At 53.9% G+C, this 15,624-nt stretch overlaps 4 protein-coding genes across 8 annotated transcripts; 2 read left to right on the top strand and 2 right to left on the bottom strand.

Annotated features, from left to right (window-relative positions):
• Positions 1 to 43: 43 nt before the first annotated feature.
• C18H6orf47 (chromosome 18 C6orf47 homolog) lies at positions 44 to 2,406 on the bottom strand. The gene is made up of 3 exons (XM_032888815.1): positions 2,283 to 2,406; positions 1,945 to 2,086; positions 44 to 1,808 (listed from the first exon to the last, which is right to left on the bottom strand). The coding sequence occupies exon 3, from the start codon at positions 1,608 to 1,610 to the stop codon at positions 729 to 731; it is 882 nt and encodes a 293-aa protein (XP_032744706.1). The 5' UTR covers positions 1,611 to 1,808; positions 1,945 to 2,086; positions 2,283 to 2,406; the 3' UTR covers positions 44 to 728.
• Positions 2,407 to 3,702: 1,296 nt separating this feature from the next.
• Positions 3,703 to 7,045, bottom strand: Gpank1 (G-patch domain and ankyrin repeats 1). Of its 5 annotated transcripts, XM_032888584.1 has the most exons (4): positions 6,729 to 7,045; positions 6,331 to 6,415; positions 4,863 to 5,472; positions 3,703 to 4,307 (listed from the first exon to the last, which is right to left on the bottom strand). In XM_032888584.1, exons 2-4 carry the CDS (start codon positions 6,365 to 6,367, stop codon positions 3,863 to 3,865), a joined length of 1,092 nt encoding a protein of 363 aa, XP_032744475.1. In that variant the 5' UTR covers positions 6,368 to 6,415; positions 6,729 to 7,045; the 3' UTR covers positions 3,703 to 3,862. The 5 variants fall into 5 exon arrangements, with proteins under 5 accessions (XP_032744475.1, XP_032744478.1, XP_032744477.1 ...); XM_032888587.1 differs by lacking the exon at positions 6,331 to 6,415; XM_032888586.1 differs by lacking the exon at positions 6,331 to 6,415 and having other exon boundaries at positions 6,821 to 7,045.
• A 197-nt stretch (positions 7,046 to 7,242) lies between these two features.
• On the top strand, positions 7,243 to 11,551 carry Csnk2b (casein kinase 2 beta). The gene is made up of 7 exons (XM_032888589.1): positions 7,243 to 7,404; positions 7,998 to 8,080; positions 8,660 to 8,762; positions 9,589 to 9,704; positions 10,048 to 10,123; positions 10,260 to 10,449; positions 11,324 to 11,551. Exons 2-7 carry the CDS (start codon positions 8,009 to 8,011, stop codon positions 11,412 to 11,414), a joined length of 648 nt encoding a protein of 215 aa, XP_032744480.1. The 5' UTR covers positions 7,243 to 7,404; positions 7,998 to 8,008; the 3' UTR covers positions 11,415 to 11,551.
• Positions 11,552 to 11,732: 181 nt separating this feature from the next.
• On the top strand, positions 11,733 to 13,365 carry Ly6g5b (lymphocyte antigen 6 family member G5B). The gene is made up of 3 exons (XM_032888590.1): positions 11,733 to 12,442; positions 12,541 to 12,669; positions 12,926 to 13,365. Exons 1-3 carry the CDS (start codon positions 12,385 to 12,387, stop codon positions 13,321 to 13,323), a joined length of 585 nt encoding a protein of 194 aa, XP_032744481.1. The 5' UTR covers positions 11,733 to 12,384; the 3' UTR covers positions 13,324 to 13,365.
• Positions 13,366 to 15,624: the final 2,259 nt, after the last annotated feature.

The following is a 15,624-nucleotide window of genomic DNA, read 5'->3' as shown; positions in this document are numbered from 1 at the left end:
CCCCCCTGGCTGTCCAGCATCAGGAAGGACACTAAGCGGAACCTGTCATGTCGGACTGGTGTATTTAGGATGTGTGTAGTGTGGCACATTTATTGCAGGTCCCTAGCCTGAGTGGAGAGGGCGGACACTGTGCTTCCCCCAGTGCCCGTCAGAGCTGCCCGTCTGTCCATGCTGGCCTTCATGCCGACCCAGCCCGCAGCAGCCCTGTTTCTTCCGGCTCCCACCGAGCATCAGACCCTCCCTTCAGCGGGTACCACAGCACCCGCAGCTCCTTCTTCTCCCTCACAGCTTCACTCTCCTCTACATGGGTCTGGTCCTAAGATACAAGGGACTCCACATATCTCTCCATCGTCTCTAACGCAGAGATCTCTGCCCTGCCTCTGGCCCCGTTCACCTCTGGGCTTGGAAAGGACCCCGTGGCGTCCATTCTCCACGGTTGCTTTTATTCTATTTTGCTTTTTAAAAGTGGAGGTGGAAATTTAAAAAAAAAAAAACTGTGGGAAAATGTAAAAGCAAGAAATAACAACAGCTGGTGACTTCAATGGTGATGCTCCACTGTCCATGTCTGGCCACCCTAGACAGTCCTGTCTGTCACATGTGTGACAGGAGATCCTGTGCCTGAGTTTCCTCCCCATCCCTGAGATCACTGTGCTTACAATCTGGGTTTCCCCACCTTCCTCCTAAAGGCCACCCCACTATCTTTACCCTTTGCTCCCACCATCTCCCAGTCACAACGCCCTTCCTGGACCTTCTGTCTGCTCCTTGGCCTCCTTCCCCTGCCCCTCACTCTCCCAGTCAGCGGTCTCCTCATCCTCAACAGATTCCCGGAGGCTGACAGCCAGCACTAGGGCCTGCAACAGGCCAAAGAGGCAGGCAAAATGCAGGGGGTGGGCAGTAAGCAGGCTCAGCACAGCATGGAGCCCGTGTAGGGCAGCCAGGAAACACAGTAGCCCGTGTAGCCAGAGGCCCACAGGTCCCCGAAGGCCCAAAGCATCCAAGATGGCTCGGAGTGGCCTGGAGCACAGAGCCAGCAAGGCTGAGGCAAGCAGCTCCAGCAGGTGTAGGGTCAAGTTGGTAGAGATCTGCAGATACTCCTCTGGGTCCTGCAGGTAATGTGAGGGAGCCCCTGGTTCCCCCCGGAGCCACCGCAGCAGCTTCTGACGTCGACCAGGTTTCTCCAGTAGGGCTTCTGGCCCAGTGGTGCCTAACCTCCCTTGGGGGGACACTCCGAGGTTCTTCATGCCACCTGAATCCACAGGATCCAAGTCCAGTTTGGGAACGGCTCCTCCAGTCTCCAGTCTTGCAGACTCTTGAATGGCAGAAGCAGCCTTGTCCTTCTTGAGGGAATCCATTCTTTTACTCCCCAGCTGATCCACTCTGGTGTCCCTGCTAGACTCTGGAGCAGCCCGGGGGGGCCTCCGTGTTCCTGAATCCTTGGTCTTCAGAGGTCCCACATCTCCCATGGTCTCTGGAGCACTGTCCCAGTCACTCCCTGAGTTCTCCGGGGAGCTGTCCACCCATCTGGGTTCTGGGGCAGGCAAGTCAGTCTTTGTTGATTTCTTTCGACCCCAAGGTCGCGGCAGCCAGCCACCAAGCCGTCGAAGGAACATAATTGAGGAACTGTGTGTAATGAGCTCCCCAAATCTGTGACCGCTTCCTGACTCTGCTTAAGACTCTCAGGATCTCCCCCGAAGCCAGAATCAGTTCCGGTTCAGAAGAGGTATCTGCTTGGTGATGTCGTCCTACTCTGAATTCAGAAAGGTCTCACACAGCCCCAAGCGTGGTAAATGGTCAGCTTCCGTGTCAGTCTAGGGGAAAAGAAATCCATTTGCCACCCCACACACTTAACAAGACTTCTAGGGCCCAATAAGGCCAGGGTCACCCCCACAGTGTTCTGTGCTTTCAGATTTCCTTCCCAGCATCAGTACCCCAAGTTTCACTCACCAAGACCACATCCCAAGGTGCCCCAGAAAGGGGAGAGGTGGTGCTCCATTGAAGAAGGAAAGAAGGTGGTGGCCCAGGGGTCCTTCGGTCCTGGATTTGAGGAACCGTAAACCGCGGGAGCTCAAGGAACAGGAGGAAGTGTCTGTTGAGAGGAAGACATCGGGATGGAAGTGTCCAGCGAACTCCAGTCAGTTACATGCATCCCCTTAACTTAGGAATCTATCGTTCCACAAAGTGGCCCTACTGTCCCGTGAGGGCGCAGCTGATACGCGGCCTCCGCAAGGTCAGAACAGAGATGTCCTTGGAGATCGCAGTCGCAAGACACAGTGCAGGCCTACCTGGGAGACCCAGGCATCGGGGTGCTACGCGCAGGGAGTAGCTGTAGGGCCCAGCGTCCGGGGAGCGGCCTCCCGGAGTCGTGAGAGCCCGGAAGCAGCTGTACTGGGTCGGGAGGGACCAGCGGAGGCGGAGCTCCGCAACCCGAGAGGCGGACCCGACAGAGCGACCTCCCCAAAAGCCCCCGCGAGTCACTAGCGCAGGCGTAGAGAGAGGACCACCTAAGGCCAGACCCTGAGTATGAACCCGGGATCTGCTGTTCACCTCCCAGAGCCCCCCACCGCTGACACTGGTTAGGTACTCCAGCCCTTGGTTTGGGATTTTTTGTTTTGTTTTTTCAGTGTAACCTTGGCTATCCTGGAATTAGCTCTGTAGACCAGGTTGGCATCCAACTCAGAGATCTGCCTGCCTCTTGCCTCCTTGAGACTAAAGGCGCGCTCCACCACCGCCCGGCTTTGTTCGTTCTTTTAAGGGCAGATTCCCTATATATGTAGCTCAGTAAAGGCTTGGACATATATAGCCCAGGCTAGCTTTGAGTAGATCCTTTAGCCTCTGCTTCCCTTATGTTAGGACTCTAGCTGCTCTGTGGTTCTTTCCTACAAGCCCTGCCATTCCTTCATTTCTCACCTGTGACTTCTTGTAGTGCTGGTCCAGAAAGGTAAATAACAGAAGCCACACGTGACTTAAGCAGCTACCCTTTGGCCTTCCAGACAGGGATTTGAATGCTTTTATGTTCCTAGCACTCCCGTTTAAGCATCCCAAGGGAGTGGGGGGTGCAAAGTATGGGAGAGAAATGTAGAAAAGTATATTGCCTGGTTCTCAGGAAGTGAAATGGGAATCTTAGGACTGCCTTAAGCCTTGGAATTGCAACTCAGTAAGCAGATATGAAGCCCTAGGTTACATGCCCCATACTGTAAAGTCACATGGGTTTTACCTGAGTTTGAGGCCAGGCTGGTCTACATAGAGAGATTGTGTCGGGGGGTGGGGGGGTAGGGGGGTGGGTCATCTTCATCTAGGAGGTCAGAGCTCTGGTGGCAGCTAGCCCTGCAGGCTTCTACTTCCTCTCCTGGGGCTTTCAACTTCCCTCCCACCAGCTGTTACATTTCATCACAGCTGGCTTCCTCACGGAGTTCCAGGGCTTGCAGTGTTTTTAGCACATAGCACACCTGGGTTATGACACACTACAGAGAATTCCAGGATAGTCACCGACTTGACTGGATTGGCCTAGACTCACACTCAGAGGGGAGTTTTGCACAAGTGGGGCAATTTCTAGTTCAGAGAGGGTTTCAAGAAGCGGGTAGAATGCGGCCAGCGGGACTAAGGGCTCTTTTGTCATCTGGAGAGCTTGTCCTTTTGGCTCAGGTGAGACTTCCAAGTGACTCTCAGATTAGTTCCAATTCCCTGCTATATCATGCAAGAGAGTAAACACGCCACAGGGAGGGAAGTTTATTTATCTCCCAACTCTCAACCCTTCTCTCTAAAAGCAGAGCCCGGTAGCCAAGGCCTAAGGGTCTGGAAGTCCAAGTGTCCAAGTCAGAGGCCCACGCCCAGCCAGTGACAGACGAGGGCCAGTCTGTGTCAGTCAGAACTCGAGGTTCATGTATAGTCTTAGATCTCGCTCCCAGGCCCGGTCCTTCTCTTCTCGCCTTCTGTTCTCCCTCTGACTCAGGGTGCCGACTCGAGGAACTCTCTCTTTCCCAGACACAGCCCGGGTATCCCGAGCTGCAAAGTGTGTGACCCGGGGTTGGGGTGGGGATCTATAGCCCAGTCCTTCCTGGTCCCTCTTGAGGACAGTGGGAATAGGGTTGGCACGGCCTTCACCCCGGGGTCCTAGCCCCATTCCTGGTTCCCAGCCACCCCTCAGCAGCAGTCTGAAGCCAGGACTGGAAGTGGGTACCCCAAGGGGAAGGCTGGAGGGCTGGGGTCTCCTAGACAGTGACAGCAGGTGAGCAGTAGATGTGCGGTGGTTGGAGTCTTCAAAGTAGGCACCACAGTCCTCACAGAACTGGGAGGTGGAGGGGGGAGATCTGCAGAGAAAGAAATAAGTTATAGGGGAGGAAGTTGTTCAGGCACCAGGCAGAGCACCTTATGCCTTTCTCCTGATTTCAGCAGCACCTTTTTTGATTGTATCTTGTCTTGGGACCCCAGGGTCTTCCCAGTGTTAGGCAGGCGCTCTAACCAAGCTACGCCATCTCCTCTCCCTTTGTCCAGAAGGGACAACTTGGAATATGGTGGGTAGGTCTCAAGCTCTCAGGAGTAGGAGTGGTGCTGATACTCAGAAAGTGCATACTAGCGGGCAAGCACCGTCCACACTTTCCACACTGACCTGCTGCATCTAAACAGCCCTTTGAGAGAGAGTCTTATCCTCAGTTCAGACAAGGACTGAGATTCCCAGACTTTAGGCTGGCACTGCAAATAAATGGAACCCAGATTCAAACGCACAAAGGCCACGTCTATTACCGCTCTAAGACTGAACTACTAGAAGATGAATGGCCCCTACTAGCTGCTGTGGGGCCCTTGGTAGGAGGTGTCCAGGAAAGAACACAATAAAGATGGGGCATGAGCGAAGGCTCCCTCCTCACCGGTTCTGGTTCTCCGGGCTCCTTGTCTCCCCACGACTCTCTCTGACCATGCGGGCTACCTCAGGGAAGCCTGCTTCTTCTGCCAGCTGAGCCGCGTCTCTGCCTCCCAGTTCACAGACTCCTACCCAGGCAGCCCCTCGGCCCAGGAGATAGCGCACAGCAGCGCCCTGGCCAGCTCGAGCAGCACACATCAAGGGAGTCCACCAGAAGGCATCACGAGCGTTGATATTCCCTCCAGCTCCCCCTGCCTCTTGGGGTTCCAGCAGCCTCCGGAGTTCTGTCAGATCCCCATTCTGGGCTGCCATCAGGATCCACTGGGTCATCTTGTCTTCATCCTCAAGTGTTCTTCCTTGTCTCGGGACCCCTGCTGCTACAGGCTCCCTCGTGGTGGTTCTTCTTCTCTTCCTCTTTCTCTCCCTGGTCGGTTCGGCTCTCCGGGGCTTAGGGGAACCACTCTCATCTGCAATTAGAGCCTCATAGAAAGCCCGGGCTGCGGCCCCATCCAGGACGGGCTCTGGTTTCTCAGGCTGTGCTTGCTGTTGACCATCTTTCCAGAGGTCACTGGAGTCGGTGGCTGGAGTGAATGTGATGAGGGATGGCTTGGACATGGCTGTGGGAAAAGTGAGAAAATGAAGACCAGGCAAGGCAGGAGGATGTGCCAAGCAAGCCAACCTTTCAGGTAGCTCTTGTGAAGACCAGCACCACCTCCAGGGGCCCGTTGGGATAAGAAAGCAGCCTACAACTAAAATGGACCTTCCATCCCCACACTGACTTCATACCTGGGATTCTGTAGAGCCCAGGGCTCATGGATAAAATGTAACCCAGGAATAACTGATCCTGCCACAATGTTAATATAATTTCAGGAGGGCATGGTAGGTACCTATGTCTCTGGGTAGAATGCTCGCCCCGAATTTGAGAATTCTAGGTTCTATCTCTAACACAGAAAAGAAAAAGGATAACAGGAAAAATATTCCACAAGACAGCTGTCTAGGGGTCCTGCGTTCAACTCCCATCTTCCTACAAAAATGCCAGGCTCGGGGTTGGGGATTTAAAGTGGTATTTTTACCCTAGGTCCTCTGGGTTCGGTCCCCAGCCTCAAAAAAAAAAAACCAAAAAAAAAAAAAATGGGGTTGATTTGGCTCAGTGGCAGAGCGCTTTGAAAATAGGTCAGTTCCCCAGCCCCGGAAAAAAAATGCCCTCTTTGAAATCATTTTTCCTGTCCTCTAACACATACCGTTTGAAAATATCAGTTCGGCCTTTTAAATCTTGCTCGATCTTATCTAGGGGGGGTCTCCTTTTCCCAGATAAAAAACAGGGGTGACATTATTCCGGAAGCTTTCGGGGAAAGACGCTGCACTGTCATTTCCGTACGGCAAAATGGCGCTCTCGTAATCTCTAAGCGTTGATACAATCAGAGCTACAGGGAGCCATGACGCATGCGCATCAGCAACAACAACAAAACACCCACAAGGTTCAGTTTCCCGCGCTGGAACCTTTCCAAGCATCCGTGTAAAGCATCGCGTGCCCAGTAGCGCGAGGACCCAAGGGGGAACCTGTCGGTTGGGGTCCTGCTTTTACATAACGCCCCCACAATGCTCTTCGCCACCCTCGCCCTGGTCCCTCCCGCACCAAGCTCCTTTCCTGGAGCTGGGAGGCCACCCTCTGCGTTCAGAAAGACTCTGAGGACACAGAGGGGGAGACCTGTGGAATGCCGAGGAGCTGTGAGATGAAGTAACATCACGGCACCCCTCACCACTACTCTGAGCAGGGTTTGAAGAACAGTTAGGGTCCGCAGCAGGACGCTCCATCAAGCTCTGAGGAAATGGAGAAGTACAAAGGGACGAGCGGCAGAATGGCTGGCCCCACCTCAGGTTAGCGCGCAGGGCGGTCTAGATTCTCACGCCGTGTGCACAGCTCAGCGCGTCCTAAGCACACCCGACCTAAGTCCCTCACCACACCTCTGCGCATGCCGGAGCCCGAGCGCGCTCTGTCGCGGGCCTGGCAGGAGAGCCAGGGTCCAGTGGGTTGGCCTGGCACGGGGAGGAGGGAGAAAAACCAAAGCGCAACGCCGAGAGAGCACCGTAGGGATGACAATCACCCCGGGCGCTAGCCCCGTAGTCTAGCCTGCCTCCTAAGACTATATTTCCCAGGCTTCCTGGTCGAGAAGACTCCGTGCTAGGCTTCCGCTTCCGGTGGCGCTCCGTTCGCCCCGCCCCCGGGCGGCTTCCTCTAGGGCCTCGCGGCCCTAGAGTCATGCGCGGGTCCTCCTGGGATTGGTAGTTTGCCTTCCCTTCATTTCGTCAGTTTCTCTCTCCTGACCGGACTACATCTCCCGGCGTCCACGGAGGTAGGGGGGCGGTCCTTGGCGCCTGCGCGTTGCTCTCTTCTCCCCCCCAACCCCTAAACCCTCACCAGTTTCCAGTCCCCCCCTCCCCACTTCGTCTGCCGCGGCCGGGTCGGCTTTCTGCGCTGTAGCGGTCTCTGCCGTTCCTTGGAAGCACAGCTCCCCTTCCCCGCCCCAGTCCCAGTCCCCGTCCGGCCGGTGAGTGTGGGGTTGTCTCCGCGCCGAGTCGCCCGTCCCTGGGCGCGGCACTCGGGTCGGTGCTCCTCGATGTGGGGGCGACGAAGGAAGTGACCGGGTCGGTAGCCGAAGGAGGTCGGGGGGCCTGGGGAGAGGAGGCGGCTTGTGGGGACGCTCGTGAGTCCCACGGAAGTGTGGTGCCCTCGCCAACCCTGCGAGGGCAGGAGAGGCCGGTTCTGTTGGGTAAAATGAACTTCGGGAGCCTTGGGACAGGCGCCAGGAATATGCAGGCACCTGCGGTGGTGGGGAGCCCGAGCCGAGGGCCCTGTCGCGGCTGACATGGAGGGGAGAGGGGCCTGGCCGTGAGGAGCGCCAGGGACGGGGGTAACACTAACCGATCAGGACCTGTCATTTTCTGGAAAGTAGCGGAACTCGTTCTCAGCACACTGTAAGGGGGGCCGAGCTAAAGGAGAGGAGCTTGGAGATGCTTCAGAGGCCGGGATCCTTTAAGCCCGGCTGGACTCGGATTCATCCGTCGTTGTGGAGAACGTGTGGGAGGAGGGAAGAGACCAGAAACAGCTTGGTCTCCACTTACTTAGGCTCTTCTTTCTCAGCGGACATAAAGATGAGTAGCTCTGAGGAGGTGTCCTGGATTTCCTGGTTCTGTGGGCTCCGTGGTAATGAATTCTTCTGTGAGGTGAGTTTAGGTCGGCCAACTCCACATGCCCTCGATGTTTGATTTTACGTCGTTTGAGAGCAGATTTCGATCGAGCTCACTATGCAGACTAGACTGGCCTTGAACTCCTGGCAATCCTACCGCCGCCTCCTGAGTGCTAGTATTGTGAGGGTTTGTCAATATGCATGGCTAACAGAGGTGTCTCTGGTGACCATTAGGGCAGTTAAAACCTCTCATGTCAAAGTTGTGTAACGTGCAAAGCACGGTGTGCTAAGGTAGAAAATTATAAATACCTTTCAGAAACTAAACTACTTGACCTTCATGATTCTGAGGTCTTCAGCTCAGGAGTCTGCTGTCCCCAAGAAGAGGGCAAATGCAATTTGTAAAATGAGGGACAGAAGCTGAATAATGTCTTTGTGTGCTGGATCTGGTTTGCCTTAAAGAAAAGAGCTGCAGTTTTTATGAGACTTGAGTACTTCTGCAGAACTGGGACTAGGAAACAAGAGAGGTGGCTTGGCTGAGGAAAGACTATCTCCTGGGCCCAGGTGGGAAGATGACGGGCCTTTCTATACTGGTTTGAACCCCTTGACTCCCCTGTAGGTGGATGAAGACTACATCCAGGACAAATTTAATCTTACTGGACTCAATGAGCAGGTGCCTCACTATCGACAAGCCCTAGACATGATCTTGGACCTGGAACCTGGTAACTAACGTGTCCTGGGTTGTTGCTGACTGTGGGGTTGGTGATAAAGTGCACTTGTGGGTGCTTTGTTTCCGTTCTCTTCTGCTCTCTGCTTGCTTGCTTCTTGAATTTGTTGATGTTGGGGGTTTTTTGTTTGTTTGTTTGTTTGTTTTTTGTTTTTTTGTTTTTTTTCGGGGAGAGGGGTAGTGGAGACAGGATTTTCCTGGGTAGCCTTGTCGGTCCTAGAACTCAGTCTGTAGACCAGGCTGTCCTCGAACTCACAGAGATCTGTCTGCCTCTGCCTCCTGAGTGCTGGAATCACAGACTGGCTTGCTTCTTGAATTTCTAAATTTCCTTTTGATTCTCGCTTGCTCCTGTGTTTCCTCCCCCACCTCTAGCCCCTCTATTCATAACCCAAACTGGACTTTACCACGTGCTGTCCTGCCCTAGCTTTCCATGCTGGAGAGAGGTACACAGCAGTGCTTAACTTCTCCATTGTTTTGATTTCCTTGCCTGGTCTTGATGCTCTCTGAAAGCAGCTCGGCTGTTTTGTAATGGTGATTTCCTCTTGGGCCTGGTGTGCTGCCTCTTACCCTCTGCTGCCCTCGAGGGCCAACTCTGTGGTTGTGTGTTTACATTTACTTACTGTGGAAGGAGAGAGGGACTTAGGCAGAGACTAAGGCATACAGAGAGGCTGCGCTGAGGGTCTTGACCTTGTAGAGGAGTCAGGAGCCCAGGTTTCTGGGTCAGATGCATGGATGGTGGGTAGGGCGAGCTTAGGAACAGGTACTGCAGGTAAGGTAGGGTTACTTAGGGAAGCTAAACAAGTGGCCGCCCCACGTTTCAGATGAAGAGCTGGAAGACAACCCCAACCAGAGTGACTTGATCGAGCAGGCGGCCGAGATGCTCTATGGGTTGATCCACGCCCGCTACATCCTCACCAACCGGGGCATTGCACAAATGGTGAGGCTCTGCTCCTGCTACTTCTGCAGGAGGGGAAGGGTGCATGAGTCAGAGGCCGGGGAAGAGGAGAGAGGGAGATGCCCAGGGCAGGGCCACTGAGGGTCCCATTGAAGGTGGTGTTTTCAGGAAGGGAGATGAAACCAGAAAAAGGAGTTTGCAGGGGACACATGGCAAACAGCCCTGTGCTCTGCAGCCGGCCCCACGAAGGAAAAGCACCTGAGGGGTTGGAGGGCCTGTCTCCACAGAAGGGGCTTCTAGTCAGACTCGGGAGGTGGGGAACCGGGAGTGCGTTGAGATTGCCTACACACTCACCGACCACTCCCTTCTGTTTTATACATGTCAGTTGGAAAAGTACCAGCAAGGAGACTTTGGCTACTGTCCTCGAGTATACTGTGAGAACCAGCCGATGCTTCCCATCGGTGAGTGTTTATGGGAGGAGGGCACTCTCTGGCCGTCCTGCAAGAAGCTGGCTTGGTGTACACAGTGCCTGAGTCCTGTGGGAGGCTGGGGAGAGTTGGGGACTCCTGGTCTGCAGTCTGGCTTTCTATCTCCCAGGCCTTTCGGACATCCCAGGAGAGGCCATGGTGAAGCTCTACTGCCCCAAGTGCATGGACGTGTACACACCCAAGTCCTCTAGGCACCACCACACGGATGGCGCATACTTCGGCACTGGTTTCCCTCACATGCTCTTCATGGTGCATCCCGAGTACCGGCCCAAGCGGCCGGCCAACCAGTTTGTGCCCAGGTGGGAGCAGAGACGGTCACAGAGGCTCAGAGCCACCCGAGGACTGGAGAGAGTTGAGAACAAGCACGGCTTTTCTTTAGGCCTGCCCATTCCAAAGTCAGGGTTCTTCCTGCTAGCGATGGGGAAGTCACGTGATTGCTCGGGTGTCCCTTACCTGTGAAGCAGTGATGCTAGCTTTACCTCCCTAGCAGCGTTCTTAGGTGTGTGGCACTTGATGTCTAAACCGTGGCTGTGGCTGTTGCCGTCCTGGGTGTTCAGCCTTTCCCCCCACGTCCTCGGGCGTCGTGGTAGCATGGCTTATCATCCTGGACCTTATTTTTACTGTATGCGGGAAGGAAGGGTTCCATCCTGTACAGGTACTGATCTTGTAGCGTCTTAAATGTGAGACTTCAAGTGTGGGTTGTGGGTTTAACCCAGCGTAACTGCTGCGCTCTCTCCCTCAGCTGTACTTTTACTATGGCTCTTTGGTTGGTTGGTTTGGCACAGGTGTCAGGGGCGCAGGGGGTGTCTGACAGGGTCTTTGTTGGCTAAGATGACCTCGAGCTGTAAATGAGACAGGCCAGTACCTGGCCTGGAATTTTAATTTTAGTGGATGTTTAGGGCACATTGTTTAAGCTGGGTATGGTTGCACACTGGGAGGCAGCGGCAGGCAGATCTCTGGGTTCGAGGCCAAGGCTCTGTTAGACATGGGACCCCTGTCTTGAAAAACAAGCTCCTCCCCAATGAGAGAAAGAGGCATAGTTCATGTATTCATGTGCGAGGAAATTGTCCTGTTGAGAAGGTATGAGGAGGAGGCTGGAGTAGAGGTGGGTGACCACCGCTGGCAGGGCCAGCAGAGAGCTTACCGTGCTCCCTCTCTGACCTCCCCCACCAGGCTCTACGGTTTCAAGATCCATCCAATGGCCTACCAGCTGCAGCTCCAAGCCGCCAGCAACTTCAAGAGCCCAGTCAAGACGATTCGCTGAGTGCCCTCCCACCTCCTCTGCCTGTGACACCACCGTCCCTCCGCTGCCACCCTTTCAGGAAGTCTATGGTTTTTAGTTTAAATTAAAGGAATTGTTACTGTGGTGGGAATATGAAATAAAGGAAGAAAAGGCTATGAGCTTGTCTCCTGCTGCGTGCTGCTAGGGAAGGGCTGAGGAACGGAAGGGGTGGTTGCTGGACTCCAGGGACCGCAAGGTCTAGTCTGTCCTCCCTAGGTTGGAAGCAGCCCAGGTTGGTGCCTCATGGATCTGGAGGTATTTATAGTGTATCAGAGCAGTGTTCTAGGTTGGGTCGGGTTAAGTACCAGACTGAGAAGAAAAGGTTTCCAAGGCTGGAGAAGACCTGCTCCCTTTGGGCTCTGGCTGTGTCTGCTGTAGGGGCTTCATGGGAAGTTCCCTCAGCGGTGCTGCTAAAGGGGCTCTAACCCTACAGCAAATAGAGCTGTAGAGGAGGCAAAGAGCCCCAGTGCTCAGTGGTGTCTGTGTGCCCCCTGCTGGGAGAGCCGAGGCACAGAGACACATCTGGAAAGGTTGGGGAGGCTTGTCTCTGGCCAACCTCTCCCCGAATAATGGGGACCAACCCTGCTGTGTAGGTGGACAGCAGGCAGTGCCAGAGACAGACTAAGCCGTGGTCCCTGAGGTGGGGGTACGGGCCTTTCAAGGCAGTGTCTGGGATGAAGACACCTGATAAAGCCAGCTGGTACTCGGCTGTGGCCCACATGGGAAACCAGACAGTGTGGGTGAGGACGGGCCATTCTTCCTGCCAATAGATAACTTCCTCCTCTGGTCAGGACCCTGCCTCAGACAGGCGTGCACCTCTGCACCCACAGCAGTTTCTGCTCAGACTGCCTGTCTAACCCATTCTGCCTCCGAAGATCAAGGAGTGTGATCCCAGGAAGGTGGGGCTGTGGGCTACTCCACGGGAGTTGCTCCTCTCCCCTGAAATTCCATAATGAGGGCCTGTGTGCTTGTCCATGTGCTGACCATGGTGGGCTTTGCCATGGGGAAGGGTAAGTAAGGCCAGGGTCTGGAAAGAGTGGGGAGAGCTGGTCCTGGGTGTGCTTGAAAGACCTCCTGGTTCCGTCTCCTTTGTTCTCTGTGCGCCAAGCTCCGGTCGCCAGCGTCCGTACCTGCCACCTGTGCTTCTTAGAAGACCCTTCGATAGGCTGCATTTCTGGGTCAGAAAAGTGCACCATCAGCTCTTCCTCGCCATGCATGGTGATCACCATCTATCAGAGTGAGCCAAGCCCCAGGAAAGGGCTGACGGTAGAGCAGTGTGGCTTGGTCTCCTCAACATGAGGGTGGTTTGGGCCACACAAGGACGAGAGTTATCTTTGAAGGGTGGAGGGAGGGTGTGCAGACAAGTGAGCTGGTTATTTTTTTCTTTTCCCCCTCCACGAAATAAAACGAGGTCTGCGTGAGTGCAGGAAGAGTTAGGTTCGGGGGCCGTGGGAAGCTGTTAACCAGGATTATAACTGTCCCCTCTCCTCTAGATGTTAAGGTTCGCTTCCACGTACGGGGCTGTGGACAGCACCACTCCTTCCGGTGTCAAGAAAATCACGTCATCTACTACTCAGACTACTGGTATAGGGTTAATTGCTGCCAGTATGATTACTGCAACTCCTGGTCCAGTGCCCAGCACCAGAGCACTCTGCCTGGGCCCCCAGGAAGCCATCTGGGTGTGCCCCTCTCTGAGTCTCAGATAAAACAGTTCTACCAGGCCCTGAACCTCCCTCTGCTTCAGCCTGACCTCCACGCTCATAAGGTGTCTGAGGGCCCGGACTCTCTCATTCTGCCCCCGGGGCTGGGCTTGTCCATTGCCGACCTGCGCAAAATATACTTGTTCCTCAACAGTTCAGGACTTCTGGTTCTTCCCCAGGCTAGACCCTGACATGTCCCGTCCCCCTTCCCAGATTCTGCTCTGGCCAGGAGCCTCGTCCTTTGAGCTGCCCAGATCTGCAGTCTGTGAGCACTCAAATCCTGATACCTGTAATCTCTTAGGCTTCCTTCTGCTCTCCATGGCCATCTTCTGTGGTGGCCCCCGGTCTGGCTGCTGGTTTGTCTCCCTCCTATTCAAGAATTTAAAGATGGCTTCTGCCCAGGCTGACCTGACAGTGTTCCCGTTATGAGTGTCCCAGTCTTCAGGTATCCTCAGTCTGGTCATATGCCACACCTAAGACTCAGTGCCAGGCTTCAGCAGGAAGGTCAAAGGGTGCCTGGACATCTGACGCGGCGACCCCATTTCACCTCACTGCCTGCCTGCCTGGTGAGGGGTTGCGGCGGCTCCCATGTTTCCTCTATAATAAACCAGAACTTGGCAAAAATCTGTCATAATGTTCGGTGGTGTGTGTGTGTGCGTGTGCGTGTGTTTCAGTTGTGGGCAGGTGTAACCAGGTCAAAGAGTTAAGTGTGGGATTCAGACAGGATATCCAAACCCTACCCACTCTATTTGGTCTTTAAGGCTTCCTTTCAAATTACCCTAAAAGCCACATCCTTCCCCTCCCTCTGCTTAGCTAAAGACCAAAGCATGAAGGCAGTTGCCCCACTTCAACCGTAACCTTCAAAACCTGGAACGTTGGACTGGAGAGATGGCTCAGTGATTAAGAGCATTGACTGCTCTTCCAGAGGTCCTGAGTTCAAATCCCAGCAACCACAAGATGGCTCACAACCATCTGTAATGGGATCCGATGACCTCTTCTGAACTCAGGTACAGTATATATATATATATGTGTGTGTGTGTGTGTGTGTGTATTATATATATACACATATATATACATACACACACACATATATTATACACATATATACATATATACATACATATAAATATACATACACACACATATATATATATATATATATATATATCTTTAAAAAACAAAGCCTGGATCGTTAAGCCCACGCGCGGTGCCAAGTTTTCACCTGAGAAGAAGCTCAAGTCCGTGTCCGGGTATAATGAGCGAGCGAGTTCATTTCAAGGGTCCTGGCACCTTCTTTTTTTTTTTTTTTGGTTCTTTTTTTCGGAGCTGGGGACCGAACCCAGGGCCTTGCGCTTCCTAGGCAAGCGCTCTACCACTGAGCCAAATCCCCAACCCCTCCTGGCACCTTCTTAATCAAGCAGAGGCGGTGCACGCCTTTGATCCCCGGGCTTGGGAAGCAAGGCAGGTGGATCTCCTGAGTTTGATTCCAGCCTGGTCTACATAGTGAATTCCAGCCAAAGCCACACATTTGTCTCAAATAATAAATGGGAAATTTTCAAGCACAGAGAAAGCACTCGTGGGTGATTTGCATAACTCTCTTATTATTCAATGGAGGACACGTAGGTCATCCAGGTGTTACCAGCACTTCCAGGTGAGTGCAGTCAAGCTCACCCCCTCACAGACCAGTGCTAGATCCTGCCCTGCAGGAAGAGGGTCACTCCCCTCCGCTCTGCTGCCTGGATACATCAGTCCTGTAGTTTGAAGTGGTCACCTGTGCTGGAGGTGGAAAACCTCATGATCCAGGTCATGCATGTGCAGGTATGTGTGCCTAGGGACACAAACATAGAGCTTTTGGGTTTGTTTTGGCCTTTTGCGATTCGGTCTTAGGCTAGTCCAGGCTGGCCTTGATCTCAAGGCCATCCTGCCTCAGCCTTCTTAATACTGAGATTGGCCGCATGAGCTAGCATATGTAGCAGCCTGTTTCCTAAACCTTCCCAGCAAAGCAAAAGCTTGTCACAAACACACTAGAGGAAGCTATTCAGTCAGCAGAGGCCTTTGCCGGCAGCCAGTGCTGCTCTCGTGCCCTTGCTGAGCACGCCTGCGTGGGCAGACGCTACTCCCAGCAGCTCGTGATGCTACCACGCTGTGATGTTAACACTTGGGAAACGGAGGAGGGAGAACCTGGAGTGGGAGGTCAGTGAGGGGTATACAGTAAACCCACACTCTCCAGATTTACCCTGGTCAGATTTATGTAGTCGCACCAAGAGACGGGTTTAGGAAGGGACACTAAACCCGGGAGTCGGAGAGAAGGTTCCTTGGTTTTCTTGAGCCTCGTGTCCTCAGGCACCCTTCCTCCCTGGACCTATCTACCTTATCGCTCATACTCTACATCCTGCCAATATAGCCTCTGGACCTCTCTCCCCCACGCAGCTCTGGTCTAACAGTGTCTCTCAGGATACCTAACCAGCCCAGCCTTCACCAAATAAGGCCTT

This window comes from Rattus rattus, chromosome 18, assembly GCF_011064425.1.
Source record: "Rattus rattus isolate New Zealand chromosome 18, Rrattus_CSIRO_v1, whole genome shotgun sequence".
Taxonomy (NCBI): domain Eukaryota; kingdom Metazoa; phylum Chordata; class Mammalia; order Rodentia; family Muridae; genus Rattus; species Rattus rattus.
This window is presented reverse-complemented; position numbering and strand designations above follow the sequence as displayed.